Source organism: Mauremys mutica, chromosome 2 (genome assembly GCF_020497125.1).
Source record: "Mauremys mutica isolate MM-2020 ecotype Southern chromosome 2, ASM2049712v1, whole genome shotgun sequence".
NCBI lineage: Eukaryota > Metazoa > Chordata > Testudines > Geoemydidae > Mauremys > Mauremys mutica.
Genome location: NC_059073.1, coordinates 116747534 through 116764268, shown reverse-complemented (window position 1 = coordinate 116764268; position 16735 = coordinate 116747534). Strand labels below are relative to the sequence as shown.

The 16735-nt window shown below is 37.6% G+C and overlaps 1 protein-coding gene across 3 annotated transcripts in view; it reads left to right on the top strand.

The window, feature by feature from the left end:
• Positions 1–16735, top strand: part of SYCP2L (synaptonemal complex protein 2 like) — a 56051-nt gene that overhangs the window by 5451 nt on the left and 33865 nt on the right. For all 3 annotated transcript variants that reach the window (XM_045003106.1, XM_045003108.1, XM_045003107.1), the window contains 15 exons: positions 2660–2684; positions 3674–3759; positions 3943–4031; positions 4341–4375; positions 5140–5282; positions 6569–6621; positions 7556–7601; positions 8487–8579; positions 8656–8716; positions 9720–9868; positions 11630–11690; positions 14171–14277; positions 14689–14764; positions 14875–14953; positions 16500–16557. In XM_045003106.1, coding sequence (XP_044859041.1) covers positions 2660–2684; positions 3674–3759; positions 3943–4031; positions 4341–4375; positions 5140–5282; positions 6569–6621; positions 7556–7601; positions 8487–8579; positions 8656–8716; positions 9720–9868; positions 11630–11690; positions 14171–14277; positions 14689–14764; positions 14875–14953; positions 16500–16557 — 1161 coding nt within the window. The remainder of the gene's footprint in view (positions 1–2659; positions 2685–3673; positions 3760–3942; positions 4032–4340; positions 4376–5139; positions 5283–6568; positions 6622–7555; positions 7602–8486; positions 8580–8655; positions 8717–9719; positions 9869–11629; positions 11691–14170; positions 14278–14688; positions 14765–14874; positions 14954–16499; positions 16558–16735) is intronic.

Below are 16735 nucleotides of genomic sequence, written 5' to 3'. Positions count from 1 at the left end.
ATTTTGCTGTACATGAGCTGAGCTGTACAGTCAAGTCTATATATCAAAACCTGTTCTGATCACAATAAATTAGCAATTTCAGGTAATTGTAATTGAAGTCTTCCTATAATTAAGACATTTTAAAAGATACTTTGGCAGAGCTAAATTGTCTTGTTCATGCCTCTAATAAAACCAGAAGTGGAATTGTATTAATTTATGCATGTTTGGGGATGGAGGAGGAAATTAATATATTTAAAAAAAAATACATAATTGCATTATATTCTGGTTTGTCTTCCTATCCTCGCTTTTTAGGTCCGTTCCTTTTGTGTTCCTTCATTTGTGTCCATTCATAAATTCCAAGGCCAGAAAGGACTATTGTCTTGTCTGACCTTCTGTATAATACAAGCCATAGAACATTCCCCAAAATAATTCCCAGAGCAGATCTTTTTGAGTAAACACCCAATCTTGACTTTGAAAATTGTGAGTTATGGGCAAGCCACTGTGACCCTTGGTGAATTGTTCCAGTGGTTAATTACTCTGTGTTTAAAAATGTACACTTTCTTTCTTTTCAGAATGAATTTATCTAGTTTCAACTTCCAGCTATTGGATTATGTTACAGCTTTCTCTGCTAGGTTCCAGAGCCAATTATTACATATTTGTTCCGCATATAAATACATATAGACTGTAATCAAGTCACCCCTTAAACCCTCTCTTTGTTAAACTAAATAGATGAGCTCCTTGAGTCTAATCCCTATGAATATGTCTACACTGTAATGAAGTACCCATGGTTGGCCCATATCAGTGGACTTGGTCTCATTCAGTGGGGCTATAAAAATGCAGCATAGATGTTCAGGAGTGTGCTGGAGCCCAGGTGCCCAAAGTCAAATGTCTACACTGCAATTGTATAGCCCTGCAGTCTGAGCTCGATGAGCCCAAGTCCACTGACATGGGTCAGCTGCAGATATTTTACTGCAGTGTAGATTTACCCTGTAAAGCATGTTTTCTAATCTTTTAATCATTCTCGTGGCTCTTCTCTGAATTCTTTCTAATTTATCAACATCTTTGTTCAATTGTGGACAACAGACCTGAACACAGTATTGCAGCAGTGGTCCTGCCAATGCTAAATACAGAGGTATAATAAACTCTGTATTCCTACTCAAGATTCCCTTGTTTATGCATCCCAGGATCTCATTTAGCTCTTTTGGCCACAGTGTCACCCTGGGAGCTCACCACGACCCTCTGTGGGATCGCACTAGAAACACACTTGTTAAATGATCATTCCCTGTCTGCAGTTACATTTTGAGACCTTCATTTAGGCAGTTTTTAATCCATTTAATGTGTGCCATGTTAATTTTATATGATTCTAATTTTTAATCAAAATGTCATGCAGTACCAAGTCCAATGCCTTACAGAAGTCTAAATATATTACATCAGTACTATTACTGTTATCAATCAAGCATGTGATCTTATTTTAAAAAAAATATGACGCTAGTTTGACAGGATCTATTCTCCATAAACCCATGTTAATTGGCATTAATTGCATTACCCTTTTAACATTCTTTATTAACAGAGTCCCATATCAGCCATTCCATTATCTTGCCCAGGATCGATGTCAGGCTGATAGGCCTATAACTACTCAAGTCATCCCATTTACCCTTTTAAAAAAAAATTGATACAACATTAGCTTCTTTCAGTCTTCTGGAACTTCCCCAATGCTCCAAGAATTATGGAAAATCAACATTGATGATGAAGTGAGCTCCTCAGCCAGCTTTTCTAAAATTCTTGGGTGCAAGTTATCTGGACGTGGTGATTTAAAGAAATCTAACTTTAGTAGTTTCTGCTTAACATCCTCCAGAGCTTCTAGTGGAATGGACAGAGTGTTATCATATGATATGATTATATCATCTGGTTTCCCCCCCCCCCCAATACAGAACAAAATATTTAATACTTCTGCCTTTTCTGCATTATTATTGATAATCCTACCATTTCTATTTAGTAATGAATTGATACCATTGTCAGGATTCTGTTTGTTCCTAATACATTTTAAAAACTCCCTATTATCACTAACTCTGCTGGCCATAAATTCTGATTTATATTAATTACTATCAATTTACTCTTTCTTCCATTTGTTATACTATATTATTTTATTTTTTTTAAAAGCAGCCTTCGCTTCCCCTTTAAACCAGGTCAGTTTGACTTTCTAAAACTACTTAAATTTTCCCCAGAACTTCAGATACTCTTCAGATATCAATGTCTTGTTATGACATTTAGCACTATACCATACAAGTTTCAATGGTATATATACAAATAGATGGCAAAAATAACACTTTTCCTGCTATGGTTTGGGTTTTCAAAGGAACCATGTCTAAGGGAATTAGGCACCCAAATCCCTTTGACATTTGAGGACTCCATTAAGTGCTTCTGCAAATCTCATTATATAAGTTTTAGTGAACAATTGTAATTAATGTAACTGCAGCTTCTGAAGGGTTTATCTGGATGCAAAATTGAAGTTATACTCTATTAGGGTGCTTAAGTGTCTCAGAAATGCTAGTGAGGGGTGAGTGGGATGGTGCTGGCTGCATAAACACATAGTGGTTCATTTTACTAACACTGTTTGTTTATTACTGTATCCAGTATGTAATCTAGATTCCCCTCTTCTTCCCCCCGCCCCCCAAATCAGGTCATTTGCAAATGCAACAGTGAAGGTCAGTGATTTTCCACATATTTTATTCTGCACGTCTCAGTAACCTTTTCTTTGTATCTTTTTTTTTTTTTTTAAAAAGAGGGAAAATAGATCTTGTATGAGTAAGAGTTCATCCAAAGCCACATGTATAACTATTTACAGGAAATTTTACTGTAACATGCAAATAAGAGTATTAAATCTTTTTAGTAACTATTGGGATATACTGAGAACATGTACCCTGGCTAGTGCTACAACTAAAATGAAATATTTTCTTTCAAATTGTTGGTAGTAAGTAATTAGCTTGTTCCAAGGTAAATGGTATTATTGAAATGGGTTTAGTATAGTCAAAATCCTCCTGTTGTCTCTCTCCCACACCCCTGGAATATATATATATTTTTTAAAGATCATTTGCCACTGAAAATGGCTGTATAGTTCTATAATTTGTCTGCCCAGAAACTAGAATTCTGGGTTAATAAGAATTGCAAAAAGGAATTATAGGGTGGGTGGGTGTGTGTACGTGTACGTACGTACACACACACACACACACTATATAGATAGATATCTATATCTATATAGATACTGTGTGTGTGTGTGTGTGTGTATGTATATGTATCCCCATGGAATAAGAGAGAAGTTGCTTACTCTGCTTTAAAAATAACAGCTTGAAGCAGAGGAGGAGACAGCATTATTCAGAACATGCTTGTCTAATAGCCTGGTCTACACACTTTTTGGATCAATTTAACTCTTTTGGTTAGAGGTGTGATTTTTTTTTCCTACTGAAATAGTTAAATTGGTACAACCTCTCTAGCATGGGTGCAGTTATAGCTATATAAAAGTAACTTCTATCTGAATAGCTTATTCCCCTTACCATGTAGAAAGCCCCCTTATACTAGTATAACTGCATCCAGACTAGGAAGTTGTACTGTTTCAACTATACTGGTATAGCTATTAGTGCAATTCTGTGTGTAGACAAGCCTTAAGCCAGATGTAAAACTTTGACTGTTGTCCTAGGAAAGAAACAGTTGCTGGATTCATTCTTACCTGACCTAGGACAGCTAGTGACTGAAACAAATGTTGGCTGTGCACTTCGGCAGGAGGTGAGACTCAAGTGAGAATACAAACTACAAATGTATGTCAAATGTTTTAAACGGCCCCCCCCAAAAAAAAACCCACCACCTTTTTAATGGCTTATTTCTCCTCTTCTCCATACTGTCTCTTTCCACCATCTCCCCCACCCCACCCGCCCCACACCCCTCTCCAAAAAAATCCCTGCAAAAAAGGCTTTGAGGACTCTGAACTCTATGCTGGACAGTGTACCACGGGAAGAGAGAAGAAAATTTCCTATGTCTGAAGAAATGTGCTCGCTTACGTGAGTATCTCTACAGCAACAGTAACATTTGTTGCAGCGAGAAAAGCATTTAGTTATGGGGTCTAACTTGCTTTTCAACAATCTGAGGCCATAATCTATAGATAGAACTTAATTGGTGAAAAGATGATGGATTGTACAAGTGTGGATAAAAGTTGCAAGCTTTTCATTTTATTTTAAGGAGTGGTTGCACTTTTCAACTTTATAGGAAAAGGTGGGGTTTTTTTATTTATTTAATTTTTTTTTACTGTCCATATGCTTTGAATGGATTAAAATGGAAGGAAAAAACATTAATGGATTATGTTGTTTCAGGAAAGATCTGGCAAAAACAATTCTGGAGGTTGGCGGTAAGAAATACTTAGTCGTTATTTTCATGAATTGGAGCTCTTTCCCCCCAAAATCCCTAATGAATTGTTACTTTGTTATACTTCATATTGTATTTTTAACTTTTTGAGCAGGATTGTTGAGCAAAATTAAAATTAAGATGAAATGTATTTTAGGACCAATTCATTCTTGTACCAAAAAGCTACTAATACTGACTTAAAATACTCAAGTAATTAGTAGGAAAGGATATGCTGAGGTACAGTAAGTCAAAACTGAACTTGTGGGAGATCGGCGTCCGGTGTTAGCATTTTGTTCTGTTAGCCTGCTAAGTGCTTAAGAAGTCCATCTACCGGTTAACATTTTAAAAATAAAACTTATGAGTTTCATCTGTTTTGTCCAATATAATAGCTTTGACCAAGTAAATAATGTAAATGTAGATCATAGCCTTTCTCTGTAAAAAACCAGCATTTTGAGATATCAGTGTTTGGCAGGTGAAATAACAGCCATAAGGAGTTTTGGAGGTGGTGAAGTCCTCTTCCTTTTTACTTCAGGGAATGTCTCCAGACACTCATGCACAGAGAGTTAACAGTGCACAATAATTGGTTGAATAAAATAAAGGGACTATATGAGATATTTTGCAGGACAGTTTGGCTTTTGTCATCGCTGAATCAAAGCATCAGCTTCTTAGGATAAAATTTTAATGCAGTGGGCTGATATTCATTAAGCCATCATATTAACCTTCTGTTTTTTTGAGGGACGCTTCTATTCTTGTATTTATCACATGTAGATTATGACCTTCAGGTTGCTCTTTCGGAAGCACTGTGTAGGCTGATAACAAAAAAATGGAGGGATGACCTTGTTCACAACTGGTTTGAAGATGATTATCTTGCTGAAGCTTTCAAAGAGATAAAGGATAGAGAATTTGAGACGGTAAGGGTCCTTACTTTGAAAACAAAAATTGACCGTTCTATATAGGGGTTAGTTTAATCTGCGTTTAGTATATAAAGTTTCTGATAATGTCGAAGAGATGTTTTAATGTCCTTGTAAGAAATTGGTTCAATTACATTGTCATTAATTGTATTAACGTAAGATATCCTTCAGTAAGCCGAAGAAATAATTTCATGTTGTTAGCATTAACAAAAGTACATAATCATATTTATTTAAACATATTAATTACAAAATAGAACTAATCACCTGGAATAGAGGCTACAAGAACAAGTGTGTGTTACAGTTGTGCCTTGCCTTTGCCTTTTCCTTCTTACACCAGACCTTATACAGTTAAATCATACTTTAGGACCAGATTCTCACAACCCTACTTCTTAAATAGTCCTAATGTGAGTATTATGTGACTCACTGTAAGTAAGGACAGCTGACTCAAGCCATTTGGATCATGTCATCTGCTATTAGATATGTCTTGTCAAACCTACATCCAAATATTCCATCTTATGTCAAGCCCTTTTGTTAAACTTGTGCTCAAGACTTCTCCACATGCATTCTCTCATTCTAGAGTGGCCTAACTTATTCATCAAAGCTTTATATCAGAGCTAAAATGCCCTTTCTCACTACTAGAAAACAAATGTAGTATAGACAGTTACAGCAGAAAGAGGACAGATTATGCTAAAATGTGGGACCATTCTACTTAGGCATGTAATGTGCCCTCAATTCAGTGAAGTCAAGGAATGACAAAAACATAACAGTAACATTCTTTTCTGTAAAGAAAATTCCTCAACTAGAACATGAATGTAAATAACCACGGGGAATTATTTTTTTAAATGACAAGCCATTTAGTGTTGTCTAACAGCTCAAGAAAACTGAGCAGAAGCTTAATGTAATATGGTACATATAATTTGGATAGGGAGTTTTTTCCTATTATGGGTCCAATCCAACTCCCACTGATTTCAGTGGTAACTAAACTAAGTCCACTAGTGAACATACATTGGACCTGTGATGTTACAATATGTTCTCTTCCTTTGAATTGTTCCTCTTCTCTCAAGTGTTCCTGTACTGATTTGTGTGGTTCCTATGTGGGATTTAACTAAACTGGGTTTGAATCAACTGATAGCTCCAATGATACTAACAGCTTGGGTTTGGATCATTCGACAGTGATCCTGTTGGTGGTCTTAGACACCATGCTATTATTTGCCCAACAAAATATTGCTTACAAGTGTAAACAGTAACTAATTTTTTTTTGTAACAAGCTGTCCTTTGTTTTGAAGGACTGCAGAAAATTTCTCAATCAACTAAATGACAGACTTGGGGATAAAAAAAGGTAAGTTCTCCACGGTGAACATGGAATGTGGTATCTACCCGGCTGGACAGTCACAGTGATTGGCAATCTATACATATTGGAAAGAAAAATGCAAACCTTTGGTTATGTGGTGTGTAAATTGCAACATGTCTGTAAATGAGTGGCTAATAAACCCCTTTTACAAATCCTGCATTTATTTTGGTGGAAGAGAAAACTTTCACATCTAAAAACCTGAAATCATTTATTATGTGTTTATCAACCCTCAGAAAGTAAGTTAATGAGGTTATGCTAGTCACATCACTTAATGCCCTTCTGAAAGGTGCTAAGAAACTGCAGTGATGAGGGAGGTATTTTAAAAGTCTGTTGCATAGATTTGTAAAAGCTACCAATGGGTGAGAATCAATTTGGTTCAGTTGGTCTCCTGTTAGTGCAAAGTGGCTCCTATAAATTTATCTAGCCTTTTTCTCAGTCTAGTGTTACACAACCAATGTGCTGAACTACTGATACTTTCCTTGGAAGATAGTTTGTTTACACTATTTAGATATTAATAAAAGAAGGCACTGGGATAATTTTATTCTTTTCTTTCATAAGTTAGTATTCCTTCCTTTACTGCTGTTTATAAATGAAATGGTGGCCCACAGGTGTCACACTTTTATTTTCTAAGGTACACATTTTAAAACTACCAGTGGGTCACCTTACACTTGAAAATAAATTATTAGAGTTGATCTCCTCTGCTGAGAGAAGGATGACCCAATACCTGCATAGTATCTGCCTAAAAGGATATTGCAGATGCTTAAAGGAAAGCAAACTTATTTGACTGCTAGAAAAAATAGCCTTTTGATCAACAAGTCTAGAGAGACTTAACCTCTCATTCAGGTTTTTGGTTTTTCATTTAAATTTGCATTCTGACTTGTTCAGGAGCAATTTATTATGTTCAAGTATGCTTCTTTTGCAGAGTTTATTCTTTTCCCTGCATATCTGCTTTTGCTGACATGGAGGAGGTAAGTGTTTTTATGTACTGTGGTGCATTTCTTATACTGTTACTACACTGTTAAAAAATGGACAAAATAACCTCATGTGATTAAAAGATATTTAGTTCTGCTGCATCCTACAACCATGTGAAGGGAATGCTCCTGTACATGTTTGCTTTGCTAAACTGCTGTTTTACCACTTTTTTCCATTTTATTGTCTAGTTACCTACTATTTGTGTCAGTCAAACAATAAAGAAGCTGAATAGACTGGCTCTCTCTTAAAGACCATGAGATGAATCACCTGTTCCTGTAGTAAAACACTAGGAAGGGAACAGGGAGGAAAATGGAGATTGCCCTTGTACAGTTCCTCCCAAAATGGGTGTCAAAGGGCAAGGTTTGCCTCCCTACCCCCACAGAACAGATCACAGGTTAGCAGCTCACCCTACAGATCCACATGAGGATCCCTATATCATGGCTAGGTTTCACATTTCTTTATGTAAGTGGATGTTAAATACATGGCACTGTGCTCCTTAGAAAGTTATCAAACTAACCTAAGTAACAGAAGTATTAATCCGAAGAGGCAACCATCAGCTCTGCTTAATAAGTACTGACAAATACATAAGACTTCCTAGAAGCTTGAACAAAACAATTGTGCAGTATTTGCTTCAGTCTTAAGTAAACATTATTTTCCCTTGGCTAATGTACAGCAATTTTCTGGTTCTGCTGGCTTTATAAGTCAGTTACAGGCTAGTAGTTCACCTTTTCATACCGTTTAGAAACAAATTTAAGTGGTCACACTAAGGATAATTCATTTCTAGTTAACTAGAAGCTAGTTAACACAGTTGAGGGCACCTGTACTGTATTTTTGTATGGATTCTTTTGGAAATAATGGCAATGGCTGTTCCATTTCTTAAGGTGAAGAAGCCATCAGATGAGAAACTGGAGGAGTTTTGGATTGACTTCAATGCTGGAAGTCAGAGTGTGTCTTTCTACATAGACAGCGCTGAGGTAAACACATCCTCTGATTTACTTTTTGATTAGGCTAAAATACTTGAAGAGAATTCACTCCGAAATCCATTTTTAGGGTGCTCTTTGGGACTCAGTGAGGCTGCCAATGGAAGTGGTCAGTAGTTACAGTCTGAGAGGTAAGATTATACAAAGGATATTATCTTTACAATCAAAAGTAGCCAAAAGAAACTGCAGATTTATATTCATACCTTTACACTGAACTTCCAAGAAGCATCCAACAGGATCACAGTTGCCAAGTGTAGTCAGCTGCTAACACATGAAAATTTGCAACATAATTTGAGGCCGAGAGTCTAACTCATAAAACTTTCACTGTGTTTTTGGCTTTATTTTCTGCAATATATTTAAATAAGAATTGAAATTAAGTTCAATCCATTCTAACAAATAGCATGTTTTTTAAATAACTTTCTTTAAGTATTCTGCATATACATAAATGTCTGCTGCTATGAATACCTATCATGAAAATGTATGATCTTCCCCATGGGCCCAATGTAATGCTAACTGAAGTCAATGGAAAGACCCTCACTGGGAGGGAGAATGGGCCCTGAAAAGCTTTTTTCTAAGGCTAACCTAGCAAAGGGTACTTTTTAGGGATGTACTAGATTCTGTCCAACATAGCTAAAATAGAGATCAAATATGTGCTGGGACCATGAAGCAATAAATGCTAATTTGGGCCTCTCCCTACTCCCATGGATGTATTTGGCAGTTCCCTCCCATTGGGGGCAAACATGGATCCTTGAGGCAAAGACTCCTAGCTGTGATGGTGAAGTAGACAGCCACAAACATGACCTAGCTGCTACAGTTTAGATACACAGGCGGCAAGGCTGCAGAAAGGGCTCATAGCGGGATTCTGTAACCTTCTGTGTGGTATAGAGTTTAGCTCCATGAGGGCTGTGTCATCTAAGTGCACTGGTTGGTTTATGGAGAGGTCCAGGACATGGTTATAGACTTATTTGTACCCTGTAATGAGAGGAGGATAAAACTTGGTGCATACTCAACATTTATTTACTTTTGAAAAGAGTGACTCTCTTGGTGTGGGAAATGGCATGCAAATTATTTCAGTGATATACTAGCACTTTATGTGTAATTCTAAAGCAGATTCTAATTTCCTTTTTTAAATAGAGGATAATGGAGAAAAGATAGTTAAAATATACACGAAGAACCCTACTATGATCAATGGCAAAGAAGTAACAAAGATCAAAATTCACTTCAATGCCAAATTTGATATTTTAAATACACTCTACGAAGTTCTGGGAAAAGACAAAATGATGGCAAGTATTAGTTTTTGGCTTTATTGTATAATCATTTACAGTCAGAAGACTTTTTTTTTTAAACATCCTGGTTCACTTTTCAAATGCATTGGTTGAAAGTTTAACAAGCCCTGAAGATCTTGGCTGTTAGATTTAACCAGAGAAGGAGAAAAATGTTTGTTTCCTATTTTGATGCTATGGGAAAATCTTTCAAGCCTTCTTAGTATACTATACAGTCTTTTTCTTGTCTCCCCTACAGAGGCCAGGTCTAAACTAAAAAGTTCTGCTAGCATAGATATGTTGGTCTGGTGTATGGGAAAGCCCCCACATCCTAGTCAACGCAGTTATGCCAGCAAAACCCTCAGTGTCTAGACAGCTATATTGGCAGACAAACGCCTTCTGTTGGCATAGGCTACATCTACACTTGGGAGCTTTGCTGGAATAGCTATACCTATCTAGTTATACCAGCAAAGCCTCAGTAGTATTAGACTAGTCTTTAGTCTTCTACACTAGAATTTCAGGTTGTGTCTACCTAGTCTTCCACCAGAATACTGGACATGAACTCAAGTTAAGGCTGATATCCGTACTCTTTTATGGATATCTGTAATTAAATGTTCCTTCTCCTTCTAATGTTCACTAACTGTCCATATGTAAGTTAGATGCTCTGGCACTTTGACCCAGAGAGAAGACATTTCCCACTCCTTTAAAAAGTTTCTTTCTAATGCCCAAAAGAATGGCTGTGTTTAGAAGGTGAGGCCTTGAGCTATTACTGGCTGCCTAATAATGGGTTTGTTTACCTGCATAGTTGATTCAATACTAGCATTTAAGTTTATCCTATTATTGCCCTTTGAAGTACATCATTCTATTCAGATAAATGGGTAACCTAAAAATACAAGGTTACAGAGTAGCAGCCGTGTTAGTCTGTATCCGCAAAAAGAACAGGAGTACTTGTGGCACCTTAGAGACTAACAAATTTATTTCAGCATAAGCTTTCGTGGGCTCCAGCTCACTTCTTTGGATGCATACAATGGAACACACAGACAGGTATAGCTATTATAAAATATCTCCTGTCTGTGTGTTCCATTGTATGCATCCGAAGAAGTGAGCTGGAGCCCACGAAAGCTTATGCTGAAATAAATTTGTTAGTCTCTAAGGTGCCACAAGTACTCCTGTTCTTTTTGCTAAAAATACAAATGTGTTTTCTTGTTAGCTCATAGCGTAAAATGGACCATGACATGCACATTGGGAAAAGAGAAGCTTGTGGGTCCTGCAACATTCAAATGTTCGGATGAAAGTAAAAAACTATGATCATACTCCTGTAAACTAATGAAACTCTATAGGCAAGGAAGGAAGGCTGACTGACTACCTTTTTTTTTTTTTTTTTTTTAAGTACTTGGGAGAAACTCGCATTATGGAACCCATAGAAGTACCTAAATACCAAGGAAATAAAGATGTGTAGTGAATGAGCATACTTTTATTCTGGCAGCAGAGTAAATGATTTCCAAATATTGACTACAGTAATACCCTGAGAGCAACAACTTATATGTCACTAGCATTATTCAATGCTTTGTTACCTAAAATATTTCTGTATAGGAAATTGGGTTTCTTGGATAAAGAATTCTGGGGGTTTTTTTTGTTTTGTTTTTGTTTTTGTTTTTCATAGAATCATAGAATATCAGGGTTGGAAGGGACCTCAGGAGGTCATCTAGTCCAACCCCCTGCTCAAAGCAGGACCAACTTTTTTACAGATAACAGTAATGTTAGATTAGTTTACACCAACAGATCAAGACTGATAACGAGGATCTCATCAGCCCCAAGGAACAAACAAAGCAAAATGGAACATGTGAGTTTTTTTTAAAAACCTAGATTTCCTGTAGCTGATGGAATTCTAAGAATTATGAATGATACCAGAAAATGGCTATTCTCCAGAAAGCATCAGCAGCTATAGAGATTTTCACTTTAAAGTAACTTTTTCTATATAATTTCCATAGTGATTAGATCTTTAACAGGCTATGTTGAAAATGTCTCAAGACAAAAAGCAACATTAATGAAGAGGATCAAAATTGCACTCAGGATTTAGTAGCTGTAGTAGAATTTATGCCTTAAAAATATCTCTCTGGAAAATGGAAGACTCAAATATGAAGTCTTAGCATTAGTCTCTAAAATGTAAGTTTTCTATGAATGAGAAGACTGGGTAAAACTTTCAAAAGTTCACTTTGGGACTTACCCTCCAAAGTCACCAAGGCACCTCAAAAAGTTTTACCAAGGTCTGGTCTACACTGGGGGGAGGGGTTTCGAACTAAGGTACGCGAGTTCAGCTACGCGAATAGTGTAGCTGAACTCGAAGTACCTTAGTTCGAAGTACTTACCCGTCCTCACAGTGCGGGATCGAAGTCCGCGGCTCCCCCGTCGACTCCGCCACCGCCGTTCGCGGTGGTGGAGTTCTGGAGTCGACGGGAGCGTGTTCGGAGTTCGATATATCGCATCTAGATGAGATGCGATATATCAAACTCCGAGAAGTCGTTCGCTACCCGCTGACCCGGGTGGGTAGTATGGACGTACCCTAAGTCATCTTCGATAAGAACACCAGCAAGTGGTTTTTGGGCTTCCTTTTGTTTCCAGAGCTGCAATGTTTTCTTACAGTTCTTATGGTTACATTTTTTTTCCTCCCTTGGAGACTTTTAATGATGCTGAGTCCAATGTATTTTCAAATTAAATCCTGGTTCCAAACTTTGAAATTGAAAAATAAAGCCTTCCTAATAAAATCTTAAAACTGTAGACCTTTTCATAACTCATCTTGCATATTGAACCCATGGGATGGCTACTTGTTTTGGCAAGTAAATTTGCCTCTTTGATTTTGTTTGTATAATATTATATGGTGAAATTCAGAAATAATGCAAGTAGTTATACATTGGTAAATTGGGGCTTATCTCTTCTAGAAAACTAGGTCATGTTAAAAGACTACCTTGAAGTCATACTAATGAACATATTAATCACATTGTTGCAGTCAATATTGACAGGTACAAACTTTTTAACACTGTGTCACCCGGACTTGGGTAAAACCCCTAGTTTCTGTTGGGTATACCATCCACGACCCGTTGATAAGATGTTAAACATGATTTGTCCTTGTTCACACTAACTGCAAAGGCACTAACATGACCTAATTTTCTAATAAAAACTAGACCGCGGTGCTGTCTTTATATGCTGATGGGGCAAAATACTGCAGGAAGGTGTAAGACAAAGAAGGCACCACAATTTTGTATCCTCTGGGTTGCTTTTTCTCCTACAATATCCCTTAACTACCACCATTCATGGTACTTGTGGATTTAATTGACAAAGCTTGCAGCAAATCTCTTAGACAGCACTCTCACTTTGGTGTAAAACATAAAGGCAACTCACCACTTTCCTATTAGCTATGGTGGTGCATTGATGCCACAATTAGAGCATCAGAAATGCCTAAGGCAGCTACTCAACTACGTTTTCTAGCTCCAGTTATCTGAGACAATAACTAACACTGGTTTAGTAGCTTTTCCCCCGTCTCCCTGCCAACCTTGCTGCCCCTAAATCAATCTGTTACTGAAGGTCCCCAAATTCAGTGGAGGCTCAGCTGTGTAAAGTGGACAGCAGGTAGATTAGAAGCTGTGGCTGTTCATTCTTTCAAGTATCAGAGGGGTAGCCGTGTTAGTCTGGATCTGTAAAAGCAGTAAAGAGTCCTGTGGCACCTTATAGACTAACAGATGTTTTGGAGCATGAGCTTTTGTGGGTGAATACCCACTTCATCAATGAAAGCTCATGCTCCAAAACATCTGTTAGTCTATAAGGTGCCACAGGACTCTTTACTGCTGTTCATTCTTTGTCCATCTGAAATACGCATGAAGGCAAACCTCACCAAAATAGATACCTCTTAAGTATTTGATCACCCAGCTGCTCCATGGAATGCATTTGTGGGGTTTAATGCCAACTGCAGAACGTTGGTTTGATATTTGCAGAATAATAGCTCAGAGAGGACCCAGCCATGATTTATGGGGAAGGGTTTGGTCCCATTATGCTGTGCATTGTACAAACGTAAATTATAGTCCCTACTCCAAAGAGCGTATAGCCTGATTAGAGACAAGGGTGTAGAACACAGTGGAGAGGTAGCAGGGGGAAGACAAAGCCAATAGAAACAACTAGGTAGGTAATGTGTTCAACATGGAGGATTTGTATGTGTTTTGTTGGTCAATACGATCTAGAAGGCTGTAGTGCCCTTCACGTTTTGCTGGAAATATAGAAGGGAGAAAATCTATGTATTAAGATATTATTTCCCAAATTACTGTTTCACAGTAATAACTAATGAATCCAGCTACTTACAGTGGAAGAAAGATTCTACAAACATTGAAAAAACAGACTCTTTATCTGACATCCTGACATCTCAATATAGTGATCAATCAGTAAGTACTTTTACAGTAAGTATGAGTGTTTGGGATCCTATGTAGAAATGTAATAGTTTCTCCCTTCTTTTCATAGACATGGTGGATGGTACTTTCAAATGTGCTTCCGTGACTTAGGCCATTTTAGAAAATTTTACCCAGTCTTTCCAAGTCTCACAGCTATCAGGGGAAGGTAAAACTGTGTTTTCCCAAACTTTCAAAAAAAAAAAAAAGATGCTAGACTTTACTGCCCAGGAACATTTCAGTTCATAAGTGTAGCCATAATTAAGTCACACAGACTAGCACTTTCCCACCAAATGGAACAATACATTTGAATATTCAGGAATGTTTCCTAGCTGCACTTCTCTGGGAGTAAACATAAATGTTAGTGTCATGTGCATATCATGTTGTTAATTTCATATCTCAAACCAGCATAAAACGAGTTCTGGTATCACTACGAGCATGGGAAGCCAACAGACTGAAACCGAAGATGCTAAGCTAAGCCAAGGTCAGGCATGACTTCTTGTAGTTTATAAATATCATTCATGTATAACACTTAAGAAATGGTTTGCTTTTGTAGATCTGCACAAATACTGTTTTACCTCTTAAAATTTTCAGAGTGTGAAGCTGCAGTTTCCCAAACTCTTTCAGCAAAAAAGTCTAAAACTCCATCACCTAAATTGAATGATAAAACCAGGTAAGCACTTTGGAGATACAAGATCTTGTCCAAAAGATTAAAATTTCCTAAGGAACTTCTGTATGTTTCTGTTTAACAAGCCATCCAGAACTTAGTTGTTACTACGTCAAAACTGGTATTTACTACTGTAAACCTAACCCTAAGGCATGGCTGCAGCCTTCTTCTTTTCTCTTCATAGTTATGGGTCCTGGATTTACCTATAAGGTGCCTGGTGCCTCCACTCAAGGAAACCCCTCCTAGCTCAGAGAACACAGTATTTCACACACAATCTCATACAGAGGAGTGTCAGTCAGAACACACAAATAAAACAGCAATCACACTTCCCAGAGTAATAAAACAGTAAGTGGGGCTTTATTAGGTATGGGGCGCTCAGAATAGGGGACAGTGTCAAAGAGGATTAAGATAAGCACAAACAATAATACATAACTCTACCTCTCCCAACATTTACAGCCAGAAGAAACAACGCGGTGCTCCCTGCCAGAACATGGCTAGACAAATAGTGAATATAGGCTCAGTCTATGATGGGTGGGTGGTGCAGTGCAGAACTCAGTGGCCATCTTAAAATAAAATAGCAAAATAAACAAACAAGGGTATTCTTAGAAAGCATCCACACCAAAGATGGTAAGATCATTCTTGTGGCTCTTTGGTCTGGATTCCACTGCTGTTAGGTTGGTTCTTGGTAGCCTGACCATGATTCTCCTCAGCCTTCTAAGTTTCTGGTCTCTGCTGAGATGACACTGAGCCAGGAATCCCAAAAGGTTTTCCTCTTGGTAAGGAGCGTGGAGAATAGAAGGGTCCTCTCTGGCTGTGATATTTGTTGCGTGGCAGAGAGAAAAACACAGCCAAAAAAACAAAAGTAAAACCAAACCCTTTGTCTCTGAGTTCTGGTTGGTTCTGGTAGTGTTGCTAGCCAGTTCTCTCTCTACCCTGGATCTTAAGCAATTTGGGCAACAGAATCCTGAGCCTCTGTAGCCATTGCTGCTATCGTCCAGGAGTGAGTCCCTAGTGGGTCTGGACTCTAAAGGAGTTACACTACATTAATAGGAAAAAGGGTTGGGGTGGGGAGAAGCTGCCTATTGATTATAGAAGAAAAGTTTATAATCAGAACTTCTAAATGTTATTCCCGTTCTTAGTGGCTTGCTGTTCTTAGTGGCTTCGTTACTGCTGTTTTTCATTTAAGCAATCCAAAAAATTGGTCAAATACTTTGTATTACAGGGTTAACTTTTCTAATGTGCTCTGGGTTGTTTGGTTGTCAAGTAGCTATATTAACAGTTTTATCTCTACCATGTAGTAGTCTCACTAACTGGCTCCAACCTTAATGCCTAGTTATCTCCTCTTCCTTAATAGTGGTACAGAATAGTATTTCCCTTATTACTAGTTTCAGTGTTGTTGGAACTGAACAATTGTCTCCCCTCTTTCCCCCAATCTTGATTGCATTGGAGTTAACTGGGCTATGGCATTACCTTCACATCACTTGTTTTAACTGGCTTTAAATTGAAGGTACTTTAGAACTGTTTTCTTACCCTTTCCTTCTGTTGTTTATAGTGAGCCACCCATAGAAGAACAGCCAGATATACAGGTTGTAGAAGAACATTCCCAAGAGGTAGGTATGTCTGTCTTGTGGCACAATTTCCATGCAAACAATTTTTCTTTAAGTGCTTTTTTTCTTCACAGTAGAACAATTAAATTAGAACACTGCAAATATTGATTACGTATTGAGACAGAACAGTCTGGTTCTGTGTTTGTACAGTACTTGGCCCAATGGTAACCAGGCCCGTGAC